The sequence below is a fragment of the Sturnira hondurensis genome, unplaced genomic scaffold (assembly GCF_014824575.4).
Source record: "Sturnira hondurensis isolate 20B ecotype Veracruz unplaced genomic scaffold, ASM1482457v3 Scaffold0006799, whole genome shotgun sequence".
Classification (NCBI taxonomy): domain Eukaryota; kingdom Metazoa; phylum Chordata; class Mammalia; order Chiroptera; family Phyllostomidae; genus Sturnira; species Sturnira hondurensis.
Window position 1 is genome coordinate 1040293 of NW_028079430.1, and position 22359 is coordinate 1062651.

Sequence of the window (22359 nt, forward strand, 5' to 3'; positions counted from 1 at the left end):
CACTTTCCGAGTGTTACCATCACAGTCCACATGCGTGCCATGTGCAGCTAAAACGCACATTTTAGCAGCAAGAGAGAGAAATCCCGTCAGCTAAGTCTCCCAGGACGCTGTGTAAAATATCTCCGTTTTGAGACCTAACCAGATCCCTACGTTGAAAGCGTTTTTCGAAACAAGCCCTTGGATTCAGCAGTCAGTCTCCATCGTTCATTAAGGGGGTGAGAGTAGCCAGGATTATCCGAGTGCTACCTCCCTGTAAGTGGCGAGCCCCCGGCGCATGCGCCTTATGGTCGACGCACCTTTCTTCAGGGGAGCGGCAGGGACACGGCTCAGTTTCCGTTCCCGCTGTCTCGGACATGGAAATATGTTGCCCCGTTCACTACGAAAGAGGAAGAAGAAAATCCAACAAGCTACTTCGGTCGCTTTTAAAGAAACATTTCTTTGGAGTCGAGTTCCATTTAGTGCTTTTTCAAGGCCGAGTCAAAGGGCTGAGGGTTTACATGGATTGTTAGCATCTTCTTGGCCTCCTGTGTTTGTAGAGCTTAGGGAGAGTATGAAGGATACTGGGGCTAGGCTGCCATGACAGTTGTGCACCACTTGGCACTAGGGGGCGCTCTTCCCAGGGATTTACTGTGGGCCTTATGTACAAGGTCTTGTGCAGCGACCTTGGGCCACTGTTACCCTACCCTTCCTCCTGCCTCTTCCCTTGGACCAGCAGGCCTACTGTGTGCTGCAGAATCAAGTCTACTTAGAAGCCCTGTTTCCATATATAATGGTAGAGGATGAGTCAGACTGGCTTTCAGTGTAGGGATTAGTAACAGTGTCCAAGACAGGGAGCGAGGTGGAGTCAAGTTCTGACTGTGGAGTCTGGCTGCAGTGGGAAGGCAGAGGCTGGAGCTTCGAGCGCCCCCCCCTCCCCCCAGCCAAGTATCTATGTGAAATGAACTATCTGAGAAACTATCGAGAAGGAAGCCTCAACATTTGCACCGAACTCATCTTTCTCAGAAAACGACTGTCTTGAAGTGGTGATTTTGACACTTAGAAACCAAGAGTTTCCATGGCTTCAAAGTAGTCAGTCCTTTTTTGGGCAGCGGTGAGCACCTGAGAATAAAATCTGCTGTGTCCTTGAGCCTTCGTGGTTATATTGGGTTTGGCCTGAGTGTCTGAATGAGAGAAACCTCATTCGGAGAAAAAAATACAGTGGGGGGTTCGGATTGCTTCTCCTGCTTTTTACATAGGATTCAAATGAGAAATATTAGCATTTTCACAGCAGGGAAAATTGTGCCAGACATTCCAAAGTACATTCCCACCCCCAGGGGCTGAGAACATTAAGAAATTATTGGTGGAAAGTAAGTTACTATATGAATTTACCTATTAGTCTAATTTATGCCAGGTGATCTCTCCCTACCTTTTTTTTTTTTTTTTGGTGAGTTGGTTTACACTTAGTTCTGTCACCATTCTAACAAATTTGGATATGAAAACATTAAATGGGGGAACATTGGAGACCATATTGTCTTACTTAAATTTTAGATTTTTTTCAGTCTAACAGAATCTGACGTCTTTTTCCTTTTTTGGTGCATGAATACCAAAAATACACAAGGCAAATAAAGAAATTGATTTTGAATCAGGACATTTCTCACAATGAATTGACTTTTTAACATGTGCCGATAGATTTTCCAAGGCACAAATATGATGTAACTTGAAGTAAAATACAGAACTTCGCTAAATACAAAGTACTCTTTTAAAATACTGCAGTTATTGCAAGGGACGGTAAGCTTGCTGTTCCTCAAAGAATTTCTGGGTCTGGCCTCCACATTGTCACTCCCCCCCTCCCCCCCATCAGCTCTCTCCTGTAGTTTTAAGGTTTGGACATCTGATGCTGTTCTGACTCAAAGGTTGGCTCCATAGAGCCATAAAAAAGTTTGAAAACCATTTCTGTTTGTCATACGATTCTGAAACACCTGTGAGTTACTTACATGGTGGCTTAAGGTTTTACTGCCAGGAGCTGGCCCTGCTTTTGGGGTTCTGCGTGATATTCCCAAGAGGATTTCCAGTTAGTCAAGTGGTTCGCTGTTTATAATTTATAAACTTCTTCTCTCAGAAGAGAACAAAGTTTTCTTCTGAGAGTAAAAGTTTTTGAACACCTGGAAGGAAAACTTTAACCTATATAGAAATAGATAAAAACGGAAGTAACGTTCCATAGCAGTTGTACTTCCAGGATAGCTGCCGTCGGTGGTGGTCCCCTGGGCGCCCTTGAGTGCCCTGTTTGTTGGACGCACGGGCCGCCATCGGGCTGGGGACCAGGGACCACGTCGGTCTGAGAGTGCCGTCTTATTTCTAGGGGGACCTCTTCCTCTGATGGGGCCAGTGGGTGGGCCAGAGGCCTCACACAGGGGGATTGAAGAAAATGCTTAGAAATGTGTTCCTTAGAATTTTCCTTTGCGGCTCTGTGCCCCTTCCACAGGATTATTTACATCCGTTGAACCAGTTGGTATATAGTTACTTTTCATTGTATTTAATGAAGAACATATGTAGGTTAGTTTTGAGGGGAAAGCCCAAAGGGGATATGTTTTAAAACGATGCTTTTGCGTTCATCTCACATGTTCTCCATCTACATCAGTGGTTCATGGCGTGTGGTCCCCACACCGACAGCATCAGCAGCATCTCAGGATGCGGGTTCTCAGCCCTCCCTCCCATCCCCCCACCGGCCGAGCTGGAAGCGCTGCAGGTGGGGCCCAGCGATCTGGGTTTTCACAAGTCCTCCAGGGACCACTGATGAGGGATAAGGCTTGGGATTGAGAACGACCATTCTCTACACAGGCAAAGGTTACAAAAAAAGACTTTGCCTCGCTCTTCCCTCTCTCTGATTCTCCACTCCCTGTCACCCGGCCTGGAGGCTGTGGGGTTGTGGGGGTGCGGCATTGCTTTCCCACGCTGCTCTCTGTCCCCGCCGTGTTTCCATCTGGATCGTCATTCGCCACTTTGTCCGCGGGACACATCTCTTGTCACCCTTAACAGCTTTATTCCTGGGTGACGCTTTGGAAAACTGCCCCGACTCCCAGCTCCCCTTGGTCTTGACCCTCTTGTCCTTTCCGAGCCCAGCGACTACCTTGTTCTCGGCCCTTAGCATCTGATTGTGATGTTCTGTTCACACATCCCTCTCTTTTCCCTGGGGTGAGGAACTTTTTGTTCCCTGACACCTGGGGGAACTGATGGCCAGGGCAGATGTTCGGTAAATGTTTATAAAGCAGGGATGAAGCGAAAGCTAACAAAATAGTAACTTCTCCATGATTGGGAATTACTAATGGGCAAGAGAGTGTCACAAGAGAGCCAAAGTGACAGGTGTGGATCCCCCAGACTATTAGACCGGGTTAGAAATCACAACCCCGCAATTCCTCCAAGGCCGTTTCTTCCCCACAGGTCTTGGTAGAATGCCTGACGCTGTGAGCTGTGCACAATGGGGCCGATAATGATCATATGAAAATTAGTACCTTCGAGCACAGTAATTTTAAGGCTTTTATTATTCTTTCCTGAAGTTATACTATGTATTTTTTTCACTTATCTTTTAAAATGATTTTACTCCTCAGAACCCGAAAGCAGCTAAACTTGATTTAATTAAATGATGTAATATTTTGAGGAGAAGGGAAGAAAAATGAATCAAGTAAATTGGTGGCAAAAAGATTTAATCAGGATGCACTTATAACACAAGTTTTTATACAGTCAGTTTGTATAAATATACTTGTGATTTTTTTTCTTAACAACAGCACATGTTTCTTTTTTTTGAGCTCCACTGGTCAGACTAATGCAAAAACTATCAACTTCCATGGTTCCCAGGAATTTATTTTGTGAAGTGTTTGTGTGTGTTTTTTTGCATAAAAATGTAAGGTGCTCTCTTAATAAATCTTTGATTTTTATTTAGTCTGAAAAGATTCATATGCTTATTGAAGGAGTCAGTGGTCATATCTCATGCATATCATATACTGAGGGAATCTAATATTTGTACATTAGTAGGAAACACACACGGAGCCTTCCCACTGAATTGTCTCGTCACCTTATAGAACACGTGCGGATGGTGCAGTGCCTGTGTCTTTAAGAGAACTGATCCCCACGGAAATAAGGGGCGGGGCTGGGCCACTGCTGGCTCACTGTCTGCAGCCCAGCAGAGCCCAGGTTGCAGAGCCAGGCAGCCCAGCGTTTTCCTGACGAGGGCCTGAGACCTGGGGAAGCCACACGGTCTGTCCATGGTCCCCCCTGTGACTCACAGCTGGAACCAGACTCACTCACGGCAGCCCCAGGCTGGTGGCATGATGTTCTGACGTAGTCATAGTGACAGGGCCATTTTGTAAGAGCCACTGTGATGCGCCCTTTGATGCCTGGTACCTGATGATCTGATTTTAAATTGATTTTAAGAGAGAAAGGAAGGGGGGGGTGGGGAGAGACAGAGAGACACAGAGAGAAACACTGATGCGAGGCAACGATCTGTTCTGTTGCCTCCTGCACCCGCCCCGACCGGGGATAGAACCCGCAGCCTACGTACGGGCCCTGACTGGGAATTGAACTCCCAACCTTAGGTGCATGGGACAAAGCTCCAACCACCCGAGCCAATCAATACCAGGGACTTTTTGATATGATCTGAAAAGAACAACACGAGGCTTTCCTGTTTTGTTTGTTTTTATCCTTTTTTTTTTTTTTTACCCAATGACCCCATTCTTGAATTTTCACCCCAGCTTCGACCCTGAGAGTGAGGGTTTGATGGGACAGGCATTAGGAACGAGGTGAGGACCGGGGATTTGAGGGGTCGGGAACTTCATGAGCATTTCAGTTCTTTACTTCCTTATGAGCGCAACACAGCTGCTTTGAGACATTTCATGCAAACGTCTCTTTGGAGAAATCGGAAGGAAGTGAATGCCCTGCTTCATGGAGGCCTCTTTGCGTCAGCTCAGGCTTCCTCTTTCTTAGTGTTGAGAGAGCCGTGACTGAAGGCAGATTGGATAACTGATACAAATGTTTTAGTCAGGGCCGCCGTGGGGGCGTTTTGTCCGCTGCATTCGGGTTGTTATCAAGTATTCTGTGGGGGAAACAATCTTTTAAAAGATCATTGAGGTTTTAAAACCTCTTAAATATGCCGCGTGTTGACAGGGTCCTCCTTTATTGGCGGTGTTTCGGACAAAAGATAATAAGAGAACAGACAACGGTATCGAAACAGTTATTAGACCATGGTCTGCAGTTGCACAGAGTCCAGCGAAGGGTGGAGCCAGCCTGCCCTCTCCGCCCAGGGCACCTCGTCACTCCCTGCGCCCCAGGGATTTTGACGTCAGGAGGTACCTGACGGATGCCACCGTGGCCAGGGTGCACAGGTGTGACCTACTGAGTCACGTGGTGATTTCATTTACGTGCAGATGTTGTCTCAGTCACAGTATCTTTTCTACTCCTGGAAGCCTCCGGAGGCACACTGGCTGTCCGGCAGTGGGGCGGCCTGCGTCCGGTGTAGCCCGTGTCTGTGTCCTGGTCGAAGTCTGTTTTCGGAGGTCGGCTGGGAAGCGTGGCTGAGACACAGCTTCTGTAGAGGGGGCTGCTGGCTCCCAAACGCCTCTGATGGGAGAGTTTTGAGCCTTAGTAACTCTCCTTTTTTTTTTAAATCTTCACCTGAGGGTATGTTTATTGGTTTTAGAGAGACACACACACGTGGATGTGAGGGAGAAACACTGATCGGTGCGTCCACACCCTGACAGAGGGAGGGGCCCAAACCCCCAACCCAGGCGTGTGCCCTGATGACCTAGGTACGGGACGACGCTCCAGCCAACGGAGCCACCCAGCCAGGGCTAGTGACTCCTTCCCCCCCCTTGCTTTTTGTCTCATGAAGAAACTGTGCTGATTTTTCCTGGCAAAATGCTCTATCGGCAGCTGAGCTGAAAGGAAATGTCAGATGGAAAGACTCGGAACAGGGAGCATCAGGGTGTGGCCCCACACGTTTTCAGGGGGTCATGGTGCCCACGAGAACTGAGGGGTGTCTCTGCAGCCTTAAAGGGGAGGTTATCTCTGCCAGTTCACGGTAAATTCCAGACCCTCAAGGGCCACTCAGATTGGCCTGGATTAACCGCAGACACCCGAGGAGGTAGCAACTGAAGAGTTCCCCCTTGCCCGTTGCAAAATACCCGAGTTCCAGAAAAGGAAGTCTTCCAGGGCAGCAAGGCCACGCAGCAACGGGATTTCTGAAGCAGCAGAGACTGTCAGTTACACAGCTTCAAAAACCGCTGCTTACAACATGGATGGAACTGGAAAGCATTATGCTGAGTGAAATAAGCCAGGTGTTGAAGGACAAATACCATATGATCTCACCTCTAACAGGAGGCTAAACAACAAAACAAACAAGCAAGCAAAATATAACCAAAGACACTGAAATAGAGAACAGGCTGACAGTGACCAGAGGGGAGAGGGGAGGGAATTTCAGGGGAAATAAGGGAGGGATTTAGAGGAACCTATATAAAGGATACATGGACAACAACTGAGAAGGGTGGAAATGGGAGGGAGGGGAGAGGATGGGGGGTGGGATGGGATGGGAATAATAGACAGAAAACTGTACTTGAAAAATAATTAAATAAAAAAAGTTGAAAAAAAAAAAAACCCCGCTGCTTAACCCATTCAGCCCCAGTTACTCCTGGAGAGAAAACCAAACACCTGGAAAGAAAGAGGGAAGGGGATCTCAAAGTGAAATGTAAATATCAAACTGGAAAGTACATCTTCAGCTTTTTTCTTGACGTTTGAATTGTCTTAAAGTTTAAAAAGGATTTCAAAAAACTAATGAAATCCACTGTGATTTCGGTGGGAAGGCAGACTTTCTGGGTTGTGGTCACGCGTGAGCCTCGGGGGAGGCCGTGAGGCGGAAAAGCAAGATGAAGGAAGAGGCCACGAAACAAATACAGTTTCACAGACGGCTGATTCCGTTAGTGCCGACACACGCCCCCAGCACAGACCCCTCAGAGGCCTCAGTTGGAGGCCGGGCTATTTCTGGGCCAGCCCCCCACCTCTGGGTCCTGCCCGACACGGGGTCGGGGCGGCAGCCCTGGGGTGAGACATCCACTCCCAGGGATGTCTGCGGCTCTCAGCAGTTCTGGGTCAGCTGTTGTCCACCAGGGCTGTCTGTGGTCCCCACTGGAGCAGAGTCACATTGCTGAATGACACGTGGACCGAGTCCTCCGTCTGATGCCTCTGCCACTGTGCGATGGACTCCAGCCCGACCAGGCTTCCCAGGGTTGCCTGAGGCAGACAGACCGGCCCCTCTGGGCTTCCGCACATCCGTTTGTGCACAGCTCGGATTGACCCCTTTCTCAGGGTGCTTGTCATCCCCATCTCCTTTACCACCCCTCAAATCCACTCGGTGCTCAGGGTGGGGCTGGGTTCGGGCNAATGAAATCCACTGTGATTTCGGTGGGAAGGCAGACTTTCTGGGTTGTGGTCACGCGTGAGCCTCGGGGGAGGCCGTGAGGCGGAAAAGCAAGATGAAGGAAGAGGCCACGAAACAAATACAGTTTCACAGACGGCTGATTCCGTTAGTGCCGACACACGCCCCCAGCACAGACCCCTCAGAGGCCTCAGTTGGAGGCCGGGCTATTTCTGGGCCAGCCCCCCACCTCTGGGTCCTGCCCGACACGGGGTCGGGGCGGCAGCCCTGGGGTGAGACATCCACTCCCAGGGATGTCTGCGGCTCTCAGCAGTTCTGGGTCAGCTGTTGCCCACCAGGGCTGTCTGTGGTCCCCACTGGAGCAGAGTCACATTGCTGAATGACACGTGGACCGAGTCCTCCGTCTGATGCCTCTGCCACTGCGATGGACTCCAGCCCGACCAGGCTTCCCAGGGTTGCCTGAGGCAGACGGACCGGCCCCTCTGGGCTTCCGCACATCCGTTTGTGCACAGCTTGGATTGACCCCTTTCTCAGGGTGCTTGTCATCCCCATCTCCTTTACCGCCCCTCAAATCCACTCGGTGCTCAGGGTGGGGCTGGATTCGGGCTGCGTCCTCTGAACTCTCCTGGGCAGCCGCCGATTCTGAACATCCTGCTTTCTGACCCTTCGTTCTCGAGCTCGAAGGCCTCTCTGGCCCCTCGGCGTGGAAACCCGCCTCCACCTGCCCTCTTCACCCCCAGTTCACACTCCCGACCCAGGAGCCCCCCGTCCTCATCTCTAAACTTTTGCTCTGCTTTGTGCGTGTCGCTCACTTGTCCCCTTGTGATCCACAGCTCTAGTGGATCGCAAGGGGACAAGTGATCTCTCACCAGGCACAGGGAGAGAAATGGCAGAAGGTCTCAGGGAGAGAGGGCTCACCAGGGGGTGGCTGTATTAGTGAACAGTCCGTGTGTTCGGGACCCCGTCTCCCCCTCACTGCGCATCTGTTGCCTTTCTCACCGTCCTTCCCTTCTTGGTCTGTGCTTGCGCCGTGCACTACGGCAGCCGTGAAGCTGCCTGTGGCTGTGGAGCACTCAAAGTGTGCCTCGTCCCAGTCAGTCAAGCGGAACCTGTAAGGTGCACGTCAGATACTGAAGAAGTAAAATGTCAAATGCCTTGATCTGTGTGTGGACTGCATTTCTTTTTTGATCCTTACCTGAGGACACTTTTTCATTGCAATTTGGTTTAGAGAGAGAGAAAGACTAATGTGAGAGAGAAGCATCGTTGGTTGCCTCCTGTACACGGTCACACTGTGGATTGCGTGTGTGGATCTGGGCTGGGGACCAAACCGCAACCTCAGTATGTTCCCTGACTGGGAATTGAACCCACAACCTTTTGGTGTACAGGACGACGCTCCAACCAACTGAGCCACCCCAGCCAGGGCTAATGACATATTGAAATAATGTTATTAGATCGATTGAATTTGATAAGATAATAGAAATGTCACTTCTTTTTATTTTATTTTTTCACACGGCTCCTTGGAATTTTACAGTGTTGTGTGTGGCTCACATATTTCTTCTATCTGCACTGGTCTACAAGCTGTCTCTGAGCATCATAAAGAGTTAGTTTTCCTGCTTTTTGACTGTCCAGGCAGGTGTGAAAGCGAGTGCTCTGGAGCGGCAGGAAATGACCAGCGTTCCCCAACCGGCCAGAGCAAAGAGCCGCCCAAGGGACACTGTTGGTTCCCCCAGTCCTACGGGCGAAGGCGTGGTGTCTGGTGCGTGGTTGGAAACCTGAGCACGGCTTGCTGACACTCCCTTGTTCCCTGGGAGTCGTCCTGGGGCCGGGCTCGGGGTGGGCGTCTCCAGGCTGTCGGCCAGGCCCCTCATTCCTGGGTCGCCCTTTTGCTCATGGGGTCTGTGGTCTCCCCCTTTAAAATGGTGACGGCCATCTGGAATGCCGTCAGGAACCAGAGGTCTGTTTGCCAGAGAGTGTCTTGGGACGGGTCCGGGAAACGCGTTGACTTGGACCCAGCTCTGTGATTTGGGGGCAACTCGGAACCTTCATCGTATTTTCCAAGTCTCCCGAGTCACACAAAACCCTCCCAAGTGTCCTTCAGGTCACACGAGCAGCTGTATCTCTGGCCCTGCATGGACACCTGGGACGTGTCCCTGTGAGGTGAGCTGGGCGAGAACCACAGTGAGCTGATTAATGACCAACACTGTCCCGTCCAGCAAGTGGTCCGAGCTCCCCCCCACCCCCTGGGTCCATAGTCCGAGCCCTGTTCTCGGTCGTGAACCTATGAAAATGGCCTCGCCTTCTTTGCAGACTGTGTCTCTTTTGTAGCCTGTGTTTCTATCATCTGTGTAAAGGCGAGGAACGATTTGCAAATATGATGACATTTTCAGAACTAAACCATTCCTTTTACAGTTGTGTACAAATTGTTGAATTCCTTGTTATTTGCATAAAGTCCAACACACTTCCGCAGACCAGTGCGCATTTAGGAGAAGCTTGAGTATTTGAATTCGCTCTGATGTTTCACTGAAGAATTATGCTCCCAGATGGCTCCCTGCACCAGTGGGTTCCAGGCTTCGTCTGCATTGGTGTTTGGACCTAGGTGACGGTTAAAACCTCGCGAGAAGTTACTTACAGTGCCCTTTAACTGGGTGTGAGAAGGTCAGCATTGCTGGTAGGTAGCCCTGTGCTCTTCTCTGCCTGCTCTGTAGTAGGAAACTGTTATGTGAAGCCGTCTCTGTGGATTGTAGCAATGTGCTTTTTATTCTGGTTAGGATTCCTGTGTGTGGTTCCAGAATCTGCCTGGGCACAGCGGGCCGCGTGGTCAGGTAGGGCCGAGTGGGGAGACGGACAGATGGGAGACAGAGTGGCTGGGCCGGCTGGGTGTGCAGGTCGGATCGGTTGAAGAGTTTTGTGTGTGGAGTAACATTTAAGAATTTTAAGGGGGCAGTTGTGGCGATGCGGGTGTGTCCCGAGCGACAGTTATGAAGTGTCTTACAGCCTCTGTGAAGAAATTGGAAGCTGTTCCGATAACTGAGGCAGGAGGTGGAGGGAGGGGGAGAGGGGTGGGATCTGGGATGGATTTCAGAGGGTGAGCTGGCAGCATTCAGATCTGGCATGCGAAGGAAAACTCAGGTCAAAGAGTTTCCCTGTGTCTGGCCTGGTGAGGGAGAGTCGGACTGGGGGGGATAGGAGGCCCGAGGTGGAGGGAAAGGTGCCCGCTGGGGTCTTCGGGGGCAGGCGCAGGGGCCGGGAGGTGGGGACCACAGGGCCACAGTGCTGTGGAAACGCCCCTGAGACAAGGGCACATCTGGTTCAGAAAGAAATTTGCTGAATGACCTCATCTCTTAGAGCTTGACAAATACTCACTGTAAACCCAACTGGAAAAATATTATTCAGGAAATGGCAGCTCCAAAGCTTCTCAGAGGGTGAAGCGCCTGTAAATCTGCTTAGAAAGTGTTCTCGCTGCCTTGGGGCGTGTTGCGATGATGCAGGGGTGGGGCCGGAGGGTGGTACTGCTCCATCCTCGGGCCCCTGCAGGCGGATGAACTGCCAACAGAGAGTCTGGAAAGCCCCCTCGGCCAGTCAGGGTGCAGCCCAAGTGACCTCTTCTTAAAAGCCGTCGGAGCCTTCCCTGCTCTGTCTTCAGGCCGAGGGGACAGTTGTCTGTGCTCTCCCTTCCGGGCGGGACACGGACTGTTCCATACTCTGGGGTTTTACTTCCCACTCCATGGTCTTTCCTGGTAGATGGTGGGGTTTTTGAGAGGAGGAAATATATGTAATTTCACTTTTGATGGTGACGGTGATGCCATCAGGAAATAGCAGAAGTGTGGGACATTCATCTGTGCATTTAGTGTAGACAGATTTATCTATCTGTTGTATCTGTCTATCCGTTCCATCTCACCTTAATCTGACTTCACCATCAACTTGGGCGCTAGGTGACGATTTTATCTTCTTTCTGTAAGTCGGGAGAACAAGGCACAGAACATCTGCTTAAACCAGCTAGTGAGAGGTAGAGCTGGGATTTGAACCCAGCACATCGGGGTCTCCAGCTTGCACTCCTAATTGTCTATAGCTTTGTGGAAAGGACGCTCATGTTCTCTGTAGAGCTTTACTTTTGAGGCCTCGAAAGTAAGACATACGGAACAGCACTTGCATTTAGGACCGTTATCAGGGCCTGTGCGACTGTGACTCCGACCTTGTTTGCCTGCACAGACAGCCTGCTTGGGAGTGGTGGAAAGTCACTTCCCATGGGTCACGGCCTCTCTATGCGGAAGTAGCGTTTTGTTTGCTGTCTCTGCCTGCACTTGGCTTTGCCTGAGGAGGGTGCAGGAGTTGCTTTCTGGCATCACTCTACAGTGCTTAAGGGCAGGAACCAGGAGTGTCAGGGAAGATCTTAAAACATGTGTGTAGAAGGGGCCCACAGCTGCGGTGCCCTGATGGGGTGGTTTACTCTGTGCAGTTGGAGTTGCAAAGGGAACGGAGACAATGAGTGTGCTGCGGGTTTCCTGGGAGAGGTCAAGGTGAAGCGCGTTGTCAGTCTGACACTCGCTGTCTGGTTGGGTGTAGGATTGGGCCTCACTGTCAGGGGAACAATCTGGTGTTGGGGTGCCTAGGGTGTTCCCGGGTTGCTGGGCTGTCTCTGGGTTGCCCCTGACCTGGTCCTCAGGCTTGTCCTTCTGTTGGAATTACTCAACCCAGCACCTGGGCCCACACCCGCCATGTACATCCTCTGGGGCCTGGGCTTTTCCTCCACGGCGGAGCAGGGCACCTGCTCCGAGCCTGTGGGTCCGTGATGCCGGGTCCCTGCCCCAGCAGCACCTGCTAGATGGTCACTTCAGGCTCTGGGGCTTTAGTGCTGCAGACCCGTCTTGAACTGCTAAGCTGGACTTGAACTTGGGGCTCAAGCTGGTGGACCCCTGAGTTCCTGGGGAAGTGAGCCTTCCAAGGAACTCCAACTCAGTCCAGCTTCCTGTTTAAGAACCTTTCACTGGGTCAGGGAGACCAGGCGCACCCTCAGAGCGCAGGACCGAGGAGACAAAGCCACAGGGATCCAGCACTCGTGGGCGGGGCCCACGGTTCCCTCCAGTTACTCTCTCCGGCCCAGGCTTGCTTCACTCCAGACCTTCAAAGTAGCGACAACACACGGCTTCCGCATGGCGGACTGGTGTTAACTACAAAGTACACCCACGGCACTAAGGTGCTGCATGAGCAGAGGTGACACTGTGCAGGAAAGTCCCATGAAGAGAGAGGTCGAAATGGGCAGCTTCGATCATCGTGGACAATGTCGCCATCTTGTTTCAGAAAACATTTTTCGTGGTTTTCAAACTCGCGGGGAGGGAAGAAATAAAACAGAGATCAAATAGAATGAAAATCACCATCAGGGTGAAAACATTTAATGGAGGGAGGGTCTGCCCCTGTGTTATCTTTGGATTTGAAGAGATAGGCATCTCTTTCTCATATTTCCTATTTAATTTTTACAATGGCTTCCTTCAGTGATCTAGTCAGTCCCCACGAGGGTCAGGCTAAGGCCTTCATGTATCTTTACACAGCAGTTCCTAATCTTCACAACAGTTTTTGCAGGGTAAGTCTTAGTCCCTCATTTGTTTGAGCAACAAATATTTTTGTGTTAAGTGGTGGGTGTGAGCCTGGCTTTGAGCTCAGAGAAGGGGACAGAGCAGTGAAGAAGCAATTTGATTTCCCTTCCATTGTCAGATGGGGAAAGACAGACGGACTAGCAGGTCATCAGAAAGCCGTGTTATGTTCTGACAGACTCTTCAGGAGCACAGACATTGGGAGGGTGGTGGTCACTCCTTTTGATCTACTCATCCCACCTGAGCGCCTTACCTGTGGAAATACCTGCACACAATGGAGAAGCTCTGTGGCGAGGACAGTGATTAACGTCATTGTTCTAGGTGCGGAACGTCGAAAAAGCTCATTGGCTGGAGGATGGCTGAATCATTGTGTTGTATACATTCAATGTTATACATTAAAATGAACCAGGTAGATCTCTGTGTGTTCACACAACTGTCTGCGAGCTATTGTTAAATGAAAACAAGCATGTTGTAGAAAAATCTGTATAATAGGAACACAGTAGCTGAAATAATAAGTGTAAAGAAAAAGGAAAAAAACCTGCCAGGGTCACATGCCATTCTCAGCTCAGGTCTTCTGTAGGCCGAAGGTGGGACAGGGTGTGTGGGGACAAGTCCTACGTATTACTGTGTTGAGTCATCTCGTCAAAATCAGCACAAGTCCATTTGGAATGTTTTAAACAGCAAATGAAAGGTGATAGGGCCTAGGGCAGGGTGATGGTATGGAAAGTCCTCTGGGGACACAGAGGGCCCAGACTGGAGGTGGCAGGCGGGCAGAGGGCTCTGCAGCAGGGACAGTGTGGTGAGTTCAGGATGTACCTGGTCAGCTGCAGGGGGGCGGGGCACGGAGGGGCTGAGGGCTTCCTGCTGAGAGCGTCCTGGAGGACTCCCGGTGGGTGGCAGGGGGGAGCTGGCCACCTCTACTGCTTTAACTGCTCGCCCAGGTTGTCCCGGGCCCTCCTTCCTTCTGCAGGGTCCAGCCACTACCCGAAATACTCCTCACCTGTTGCCCCTCTCTCGCTCTGTCCCCGCCCATCATCTCAGCTCAGACTTCCTATTTCTCACCTGGACAATCGCCAACACCCTCTTGCCTGTCTCCTGGTGCCTGGTCCATACCCCAGGTCCTCCTACCAAGATTGTCCTTTGCTTTGCTGAGTGACCTTCTAAAAATGCAGTTTTGACCCTGCTGTCTTCCTTCCCAAGCATTTCCCATGATCCTTCACACTGTCTGGGTCCAGTGCACCTTCCTGAGGCAGAGGGCCACCCTGCCCACCTCCCTTCCTTCCTCCCACACTAACTCTCATGTGTGTCACCCAGGACCTCTGTCATTGCTTTACAGATGCCACAGTTCTTACCCAACAAGGGGTGGACACAGGTAAAGAAAGATAACCTGTGATGTGGGGTGGGTAGTTGTTGGTCGTTGGCCTATAACCTTGCAAATATTGTGACTAGTTGCCCGCCTGTCTGGGAGTTATGTCCATAATTCCAGCTTATTTTGAGATAAATTTAGCCGTGAATACATTTCAGGGGAAACAGCCTTCCTACTGTCTTTGGGGACATTTCCTTCTGTAAATATTCCTCAGTGGGTGTTTCTGATGCTGGGTCGGTCCCCGCACAGGCGGCGAGAGGGCCTGGCACCAGTGTGTGTACTGGTCTCTCCCAAATCTGAACGGCTCCACCTGCACGGAATACGCGGTGCCCTGAAAACAGGACGTGGGCTAAACGGCCCCTGTTTGCTTTGGCTGAACTCAGAGAGAACGGATGGGCTCCATGTGCGATCAGATGGACAGGGAACCGAGGGTCGTCCTCAGAGAGAGCTGCTCCAGGAGAGGCTGCGCGTTACCTCGCCACCCTCCTCTGCTCTGAACTCGTGTCTTCGTCCTTGTAAGGGCCAGGAGGCAATGAATACTCCCTTGAAAGAAATAACGGGAGCTGGTTTCAGCTTCTAGATGTTCAGAAACGTTTGTACTTTATAAACTCTCTTGATGGAGGAGGGAAGTAATATAGCCCTGTTGTCTGGCTCCATCTGGTGGATGACTATACGGAAAAAACCCAAACTGCAGCCTTTTGCCGTGGCACTTGGGCGTTGGGGGGGGCGGGGGGGGCAGGGTGTGAATAGTGCTGGTTATTGGTGGCCAAAGGAACCCGAGAGGCATTCTTGTCTTGTCGGAGCCGGTCATTGTTACAGAAAATCTCCCCAAGGAATGGAATACGTTTCTGTTAAAGTAAATCCCAGCAGGAGTAACATACATGGCAATGCTATTTTCTTGGATTGAGTGGGGAGTGTCAAGCAGGGTCAGAGGCAGAATCCACTCCCAGCTTTAACACGGAGCCACATCCGCATGAGGCTCGTGCAAAAACCCAACAATATAGTAACGCAGAAGTCTCAGCGCTGCTCCCCAGATTATTCCAGAACCTTCCAGGGGCTAGACTTTTCACTCAGTGATGCATAAGTTTGGGATTTTAGCAAATGAGAATTTTTATCTTGAGTCAGTTTGTTTTGGTGCCCTTATTGTTTATTTGTAATCTTCTGAATTTACGGACCCCCAGAAGTTGCTCTATCTTTGTTATGGGAAGTTGACTGGTATCACGTTCCACTTGGGTGGTTCTTTCTTGCTTTTACATCTAGCGTCGAACAAGGTGCAGCCAGGAAGAAATTGCATAAAGGCTTGCAATTAAAGTTTATTTGTATGCAACACTAATTCCATTTTTTATGGTAATAAAAGTTCACCTTTATTCAGTGAAGCATTGGGTGGGCATTATCATTTCCCCATCATTGTACAGTGCTCTTTTCTTCATTTTGGTTTATTTTTGTCATGTGAAAAGTACACGTGGTCTTCTCACTAGGTCTTTCAAAGAGATGCTGGTAGATACGAGTGGGGAGGAGGGCCAAAGTGCTAGACACCAATTCTGCCACCCTGGCCGGGGGCATCTTCCAAAGGAGCCTTTGAAACAGGCACAGATAAGCAAGGGTAATTTAAGAAACTCTTTTTCCTGAGAACACTCAGAATTAGATAGAATAAGATAATTTTTGTAGAGTTGGAGATGTTCAAGCATAGCCACCATTTAAATATTTTACATGTGTTATTTTCTTAATCCTTATGATAATCTTATGATTATTAATAATCGGTTACTGTATGCTGTATGCTGTGTCCAGATGAAAAAAACTGAAGCCCAGAGAAGTAGTTTGTCCAAGGTAATTTGGCTGATAAGAGGTAAGGGCAGGATTTGAACCCATGTGATGTGGTTCAAGAGCCCCTGTGCTAAACCACTTTGCTGTCCAGTGGTACTTTCTGTGATGATGGAAATGTTGGATGTCTGTGTGGCTACTGAGCACTTGAAGTGTGGCCAGTGGAAGCTAGGAGCTTTTGTTTTGAAATTTTTAATTGCCCTAAATTTAAACAGCCTCCTGCGGTGGTGGCTCCTGTTTGGGGCAGTCCAGCTTTACCGGAACATTGCGATTCCGTGCAAGCAGAGATGCGAGGCCTTGAGGGTTCCCAGCCTAACTCCTTGTTTCACTGACGGGGCAAATGCAAACCAGATGGGCTCCTAACCTTAGAGTCAGAAAGTCAAATGAAAGCACCAGGTTATAGCCCAGGCGTTCACATGGTCCGGGCACAGCTCTTCCCATTCTGCACCCCTTTGGCACCTGCAAAGTTATGTTTCTGCTGCCATTGATAATAGTAGGTTGTAAAACTACTGTTTTGAGGGGAAAACTTATCTTTTCTGAAATACATGTTCAGTGAACACTTCCTTCTTTTCGCAGGTGATAGAAACATTATCTCGACTTTCTCGAACACCAATAGCGTTGGCCACAGGGATCAGGTAAGCTTGTTTCTCCGTGGTTCATGGTCAATGTAACAATTGCTTGTTGAACAGTTATTTTTGGCAAAGCACGTTGTGTACGAGGACTGCAGCTCATTCATGCACGACGGCCTGGTACACGAGCATCGTGTAAGTGCCCCATACACATTTGAGACTCACTGAGCAGGTACACACTTCCTCACAGAGTTCAATGAGACACATCGGCTACACATTGTTCTCATTTTACTGGGGACTGTCATTGATATGGTTCTTGTTTTTTAAAAAAAACTTCCTCCAACATTTCTATCCATGTGATCCATCAAGACAAATATACATGCTTAAGTATTTTAAAAGATGTTGTAATACATTTACTTCCTGTAGACTGTAACAATAACTCACAACGTTTCGGAGGTTGAGTAATAGGCAGACAGATGTAAAATGACATGTGTACAATGACTTACACTGTCTCCAGGCAGTGAAGTATTATGCAGTCAGAAAGCATGGGAAGTACAGATGTATACATCATGTGGGGCCTTTTCTGTTTTCAATACTACCTACTTAGGTTAGAGCAGATACAAATTATATTACCAATAACTTCAGAAGTGAAGAAAAACAATCTCAATCGCCACACAGCCAGCCCGCGTGGAAATGGAGTGGATTCTGTTTTTTACCTCATTTCCCCGGAGCTCCATTCTTCCGTCTCCAGGCATGAGGGGCTGTGCCCTGAGCCTCTTCCTCGGCTGCTTCCATTTTTCCATGCACAGCGCACATTCAGGTTCTGAGGAAGGGGGGCACGCATGTCTCACAGGGCTGATCCGCTGGGCTGGGCAGCCCAGTGCCTGGATACAAACACAGAGACCTCAGGAAGGACACCCTGCAGACGCTTTCTCAGAAATGGGCTCCGGATTTAGCAGCTTTCTGCAGAATTCGTCTGTAGGTGGGGTAAGGGTTCAGCACCTTGTAATTTGCTCTTCCATACACGCTTTCTTTCCATGTCAGCACATATGTTGGGTTGTTACATGTAAACAGCACATTTTGAAATAGCATGAGTCTAATTTTGTGTGTTTGTGTATTTTGGATTCTGAAAGGATATACATCAGAAGAATTTTTTCCTTTTTAATTATTCTTATCTACATTTCCAAAATTTTCTACTGTGGACTTGTACTGGTATAAGAGTCTAAATTTGTTTTTATTTTTTTTAAGATTTTATTTGTTTATTTATCTTTAGAGGGGAAGGAGAGGGAGAGAAACATCAATGTATGGTTGCCTTTCGTGCATCCCCTGCTCGGAGTTGGCCTGCTGGGAACTGGCCTGCAACCCAGGCATGTGCCCTGACTGGGAATCGAACCGCGATCCTCTGGTTCACAGGCCCGCGCTCAATCCACTGAGCTACACCAGCCAGGGCTAAATTTGTTTTTTAAATGCTTTTGAAACTTTGGCATTTCTGACACATTTTAACTTAGTTGAAAAAAATGTAGATATCTCAAATGCCTTAAATATTAATCTATAAACTAAGGTGAAAAACCTGCTTTTTATATTAAATATAATTATTTCATAATTGCCCAGTGCTTATTTGTTATTTTGATGGATCCTCTTATTGTTATGATATACGACGTGCTGGCTGCATGTAAAAAAGAGTAAAACTTTGGCACTGTAGGATGATTACTGTGATTTTTTAAAGATATGATTTACAGCATTATGTGAATGTCATAAAAAATATCCCAGAAGCCTGAGGCAAACTGGGCAGCCTGTGGCTAAAATCAGGGATCAATTAAAGTGATTTTCTTTGACCAGGGGACAGAGAAAATCCCCTACTCTCCCTGAGGTCCCACTGACTCATTTATCCAATAGTTGAAAAATGAAAAAATATGTAACTTAAACCCCTGAAAGTCTAAGCGAAGACAGTATATCAGAGTCAGTAATCATATATATGTCAGTAATCATATATCTCTATGGCATTTTCGTCTCCTAATCATTTTCACTGTCAGGTTGTTACCCAATATTTCTCAGGGGTGGTTGCCGCCCAGTCACTCGCCCATGGGAGCAGAGTCGTGGTGAGAAGGGCTGGTGTTGCAGGGAGGCCTGACTGTGAGGGGGGAGCTGCAGGGCTGTGGCTGGTGGGCAGCAGGCCAGCACGCAGCAGGCCCACGGGTGCTCGGAGGGCTGCACCGGCCAGCAGAAATACTGGTCAGTGATGGGGACCGCAGGTGCCATGGCCTCCCTGGGGGACAGGTGCAGCGTCAGACACGGCAACCGGCCTGACCATGCTGGCCATGGACAGGATGACACCTTTTGTGAGAGGTAAATGCCCCTCCCAGAAGTTGCTTTTCACCCTTGTCTCTCTTTCCCCCCCTTGTAGGCCCTTCCCGACGGAGGAACTCGTCAACGATGAGGACGTTTACAAAGCCCTGCCTGACTTGATCGAGTACGTTGGGCATTTCCGGCAACTTTTTTTTTTTTTTAAGATTTTATTTATTTGTCTTTAGAGGGGAAGGGAAGGAAAGGCAAGAGGGAGAGAAATATCAATGTATGGTTGCCTCATGTGAGTCCTCTGCTGGGAACTGGCCTGCAACCCAGGCATGTGCCCTGACAGAGAGAATCAAACCGCGATCGTGTGGTTCACAGGCCCGCGCTCATTCCACTGAGCTACACCAGCCAGGGCTCTGGCAACGTTTTTGCATTCTCTGTGCATGGCGACTGTGGGTGTTAAAATAGCTCCGTGGGGGGCAGGGGCCGTGGCTTCATGATTAAGGTACATAAGAGTCAACCTCAAACTCGAGATGGAAAGCAGCACGAGGAAACGCACTCCATTGGCTTTTGGTTGCCATCCCGTGGCCCACGGAGGGTGACTCTCTGGGACACGTAAGGAGACACCCTGCCGTGATGTGAGGTTTTGAGTCTCTTAAAGGCATGGAGAGATCGTAGAGAGAAACGCAACTAGACATCTGAGGAACAACTGAGGAACGCAACAGAGCGTGGACTCAGCTCCTGGGGCCGTAGGACGGGTGGTGCACGCTTCGTGGGTTCAGGGACGGGCGAGATCAGTGTGCGCGGGAGTTACTCAGGGACGCTTCATTAGATGGCGCTGGTCTGAACAGAGACCCCGTTTGGGCTTTATTATTTAATAGTCAGGAGAGGCCAAGGGACCTGTCGGCCCCTCATCTCCTGCTGATGGAGCGACTCGTGCAGATGATAAATGTAGAACGCGCTCCTCGCTCCTCAAGGATCTCTGAGGGCAGAGACCAGGCGTGTTTGCGAGAACCGCGATCTGAAGGGGATCAGCCTCCAAGAGGGGTGCAGATCCTGTGCAGGGTCACCTGTTGTCCACCCCACACACCAGCACACCGAGCTGGCTTGCTGCAGGACCTTCGCCCTCGCTGTCCCTACTGCCCATGTGGCCGGCCCCTCGCCATCCAAGTCTTTGCTCGGATGTCCCTCTCCAGCAAGGCCTTCCTGGCTCTCCCTTCTAAAACTGCCACCACACACCCCTTGCTCTGTGTTTTCACGGCACTCACCGCTGCCTGACACAGTCTCTGTTGGCTTCACTCGTCGTCTGTCTCCTCGTTGGGACAGCTTGGTGAGGCCGGGGACTTGACCTTGTTCTTGGCTGCCTTCCTAGAACTCCTGAATCTGGTGTGTAGTAGGTCTGCAACAAATATTTGTTTTTGGAACAAATAAGCCAAAGCTGCCTTAAGTGTCTCCTGTTTGTCAGGCCTCATGCTTCTGGTCAGAGCCATGCAGTCCATGGAGCTGGCAAAGTGCCTGTTTCTTGCTAACCATGACCCACCCATGCACGATCTTGTGTGATTCACGTGATAGAGTTGTTACTTTACACACTGAATCTGGAAAAGCTAAGTAACTTGCCGAAGGTCACGTCACTAGTACGTGGTAGTCTTAGGACTTGAACCAGACCATTCTCATTCCAGAGCCGGGGCTCTTACTCACGGTGTCCTGACTCCCAGAGCAGCCCTGCCCGCCTCTCTGAGGACTCTCCGTGGGGGGACAGGGGAGTAGCAGGCTGACGGAGCCACCGGGGCCCTGGCAGGTGGCTTTTGGGTGGTCCTCGAAGTCATATATGTTGATGGTGTGCTAAGAATGGCTGCTTCTCTCTTCTTCAAACCTCCAAGGACTCACTAATCTTAAGCCAGATAGTTGCCGATCGTCTCATGGAGCTGGCTACCCTCTTCCTAAAGTGACTGTAGGATTGCTGGCCACGAGTCACTCTGAAGTATTGGGAGGAATGTATCATTTCTAGTGCTGTGACGATGTGCCTTCTTACACCCCGCCAGCTGTCACTTCCCACTATTTTTTATAGTCCCCCCGCATCTTGTTCTGTGGAGGTCGGTTGAGTCTGGTGAGGATGCATTCCCAGCTAAGTCTGCAGGAGATGTGGGCTCCTGAAGTGGCCGCTCTGAGATACCAGTTCATGCTGAGGGGTGCGGTCCCCCTCCGCTGCCCATCTGATGGTCTTGCGGCCGAGTTGTGGTGTTTGTCATGCAAATGCTTGCTTCCGAGTTGGCTCTGACAGCTTGGCTTTCAGTCGTAGCTTAATTGTGACCTCTGTGGGCTCATGTACTTAACTGTGACTTCTGGGGGTGAATTGCCCGAAGGGAAGCCCTGGGAACCAACGCGGACCTGCCCCTTGCTGCGGAGGGGATCCCTGTGGCTTTGCGTGGAGGGGAGCAGATGCAGGGTGGATGCGGGGCTGTGGCTGCAACGGTAGCGTTCTCTCCTCTCCCGGTTTGGTGATCGGGGCCAGCCACGCCCACGTACATCGGCCTGGACATCGGGCAAACAAATGTAGATTCACTGACCACGTGAAGAATCGCAGCTCAGCCCTCCTTCCCCGCTGCTTTATTTTACACAGATCACAAATTATGGACCAAACTGCTGGCCACAGAAGCAGCTTTCGTATGGGATGGAATAAGGAATCCCAGGCTGTCCCAGCAGCTGCCTCTGTGTGTGGGGGGACTCCTGCAATGCTTAGAGAAAAATCTGTGAGAATTCACTCGTAGTGTTTCTCTGCTCTCATGGGAAATAGGCAAAAGCAGGGCTTCGGCGAGATGAGGTTTCTTGTGGCCGGGTGCGGGGGGCAGGCGGAGGGGAGAAGGGGGTGTTTACAGGGTCACAGGCAGGAGGGCAGAGATTAGAAACCCAGGAGAAGTGGATTTCACAGCCTGTCTTCCTCCGACAGGATCCCCTTTGAAGTTCCTTCATCATTTCTTTCTTTTTTAAAACTATTTATTTATTTATTTTTAGAGAGAGGGAGAGGGAAGGAGAAAGAGAGGGAGAGAAACATCAGTGTGTGGCTGCCTCCCACCTGTCCCCCACTGGGGACCTGGCCTGCACCCCAGGCATGTGCCCCAACTGGGAATCGAACCTGCGACCCCTTGCTTCACAGGCCCATGCTCAATCCACTGAGCTACACCAGCCAGGGCTCCTTCATCATTTCTTATCTCAGTCAGCCCCCTCCGGAACACGTCAGACTTGCCTGCGCTTTGATGAGCTGTAGAAAGTGCTCCAGCCGTTTAACTGTCCTCTGGCTAGATGGCCTGCCGACGCCCTTCAGGG

At 50.0% G+C, this 22359-nt stretch overlaps 1 protein-coding gene across 1 annotated transcript in view; it reads left to right on the forward strand.

The window, feature by feature from the left end:
• Positions 1 to 22359, forward strand: part of VAV3 (vav guanine nucleotide exchange factor 3) — a 274456-nt gene that overhangs the window by 105197 nt on the left and 146900 nt on the right. Inside the window, exons 3-4 of the mRNA XM_037050442.1 lie at positions 16751 to 16809; positions 19148 to 19213. Coding sequence (XP_036906337.1) covers positions 16751 to 16809; positions 19148 to 19213 — 125 coding nt within the window. The remainder of the gene's footprint in view (positions 1 to 16750; positions 16810 to 19147; positions 19214 to 22359) is intronic.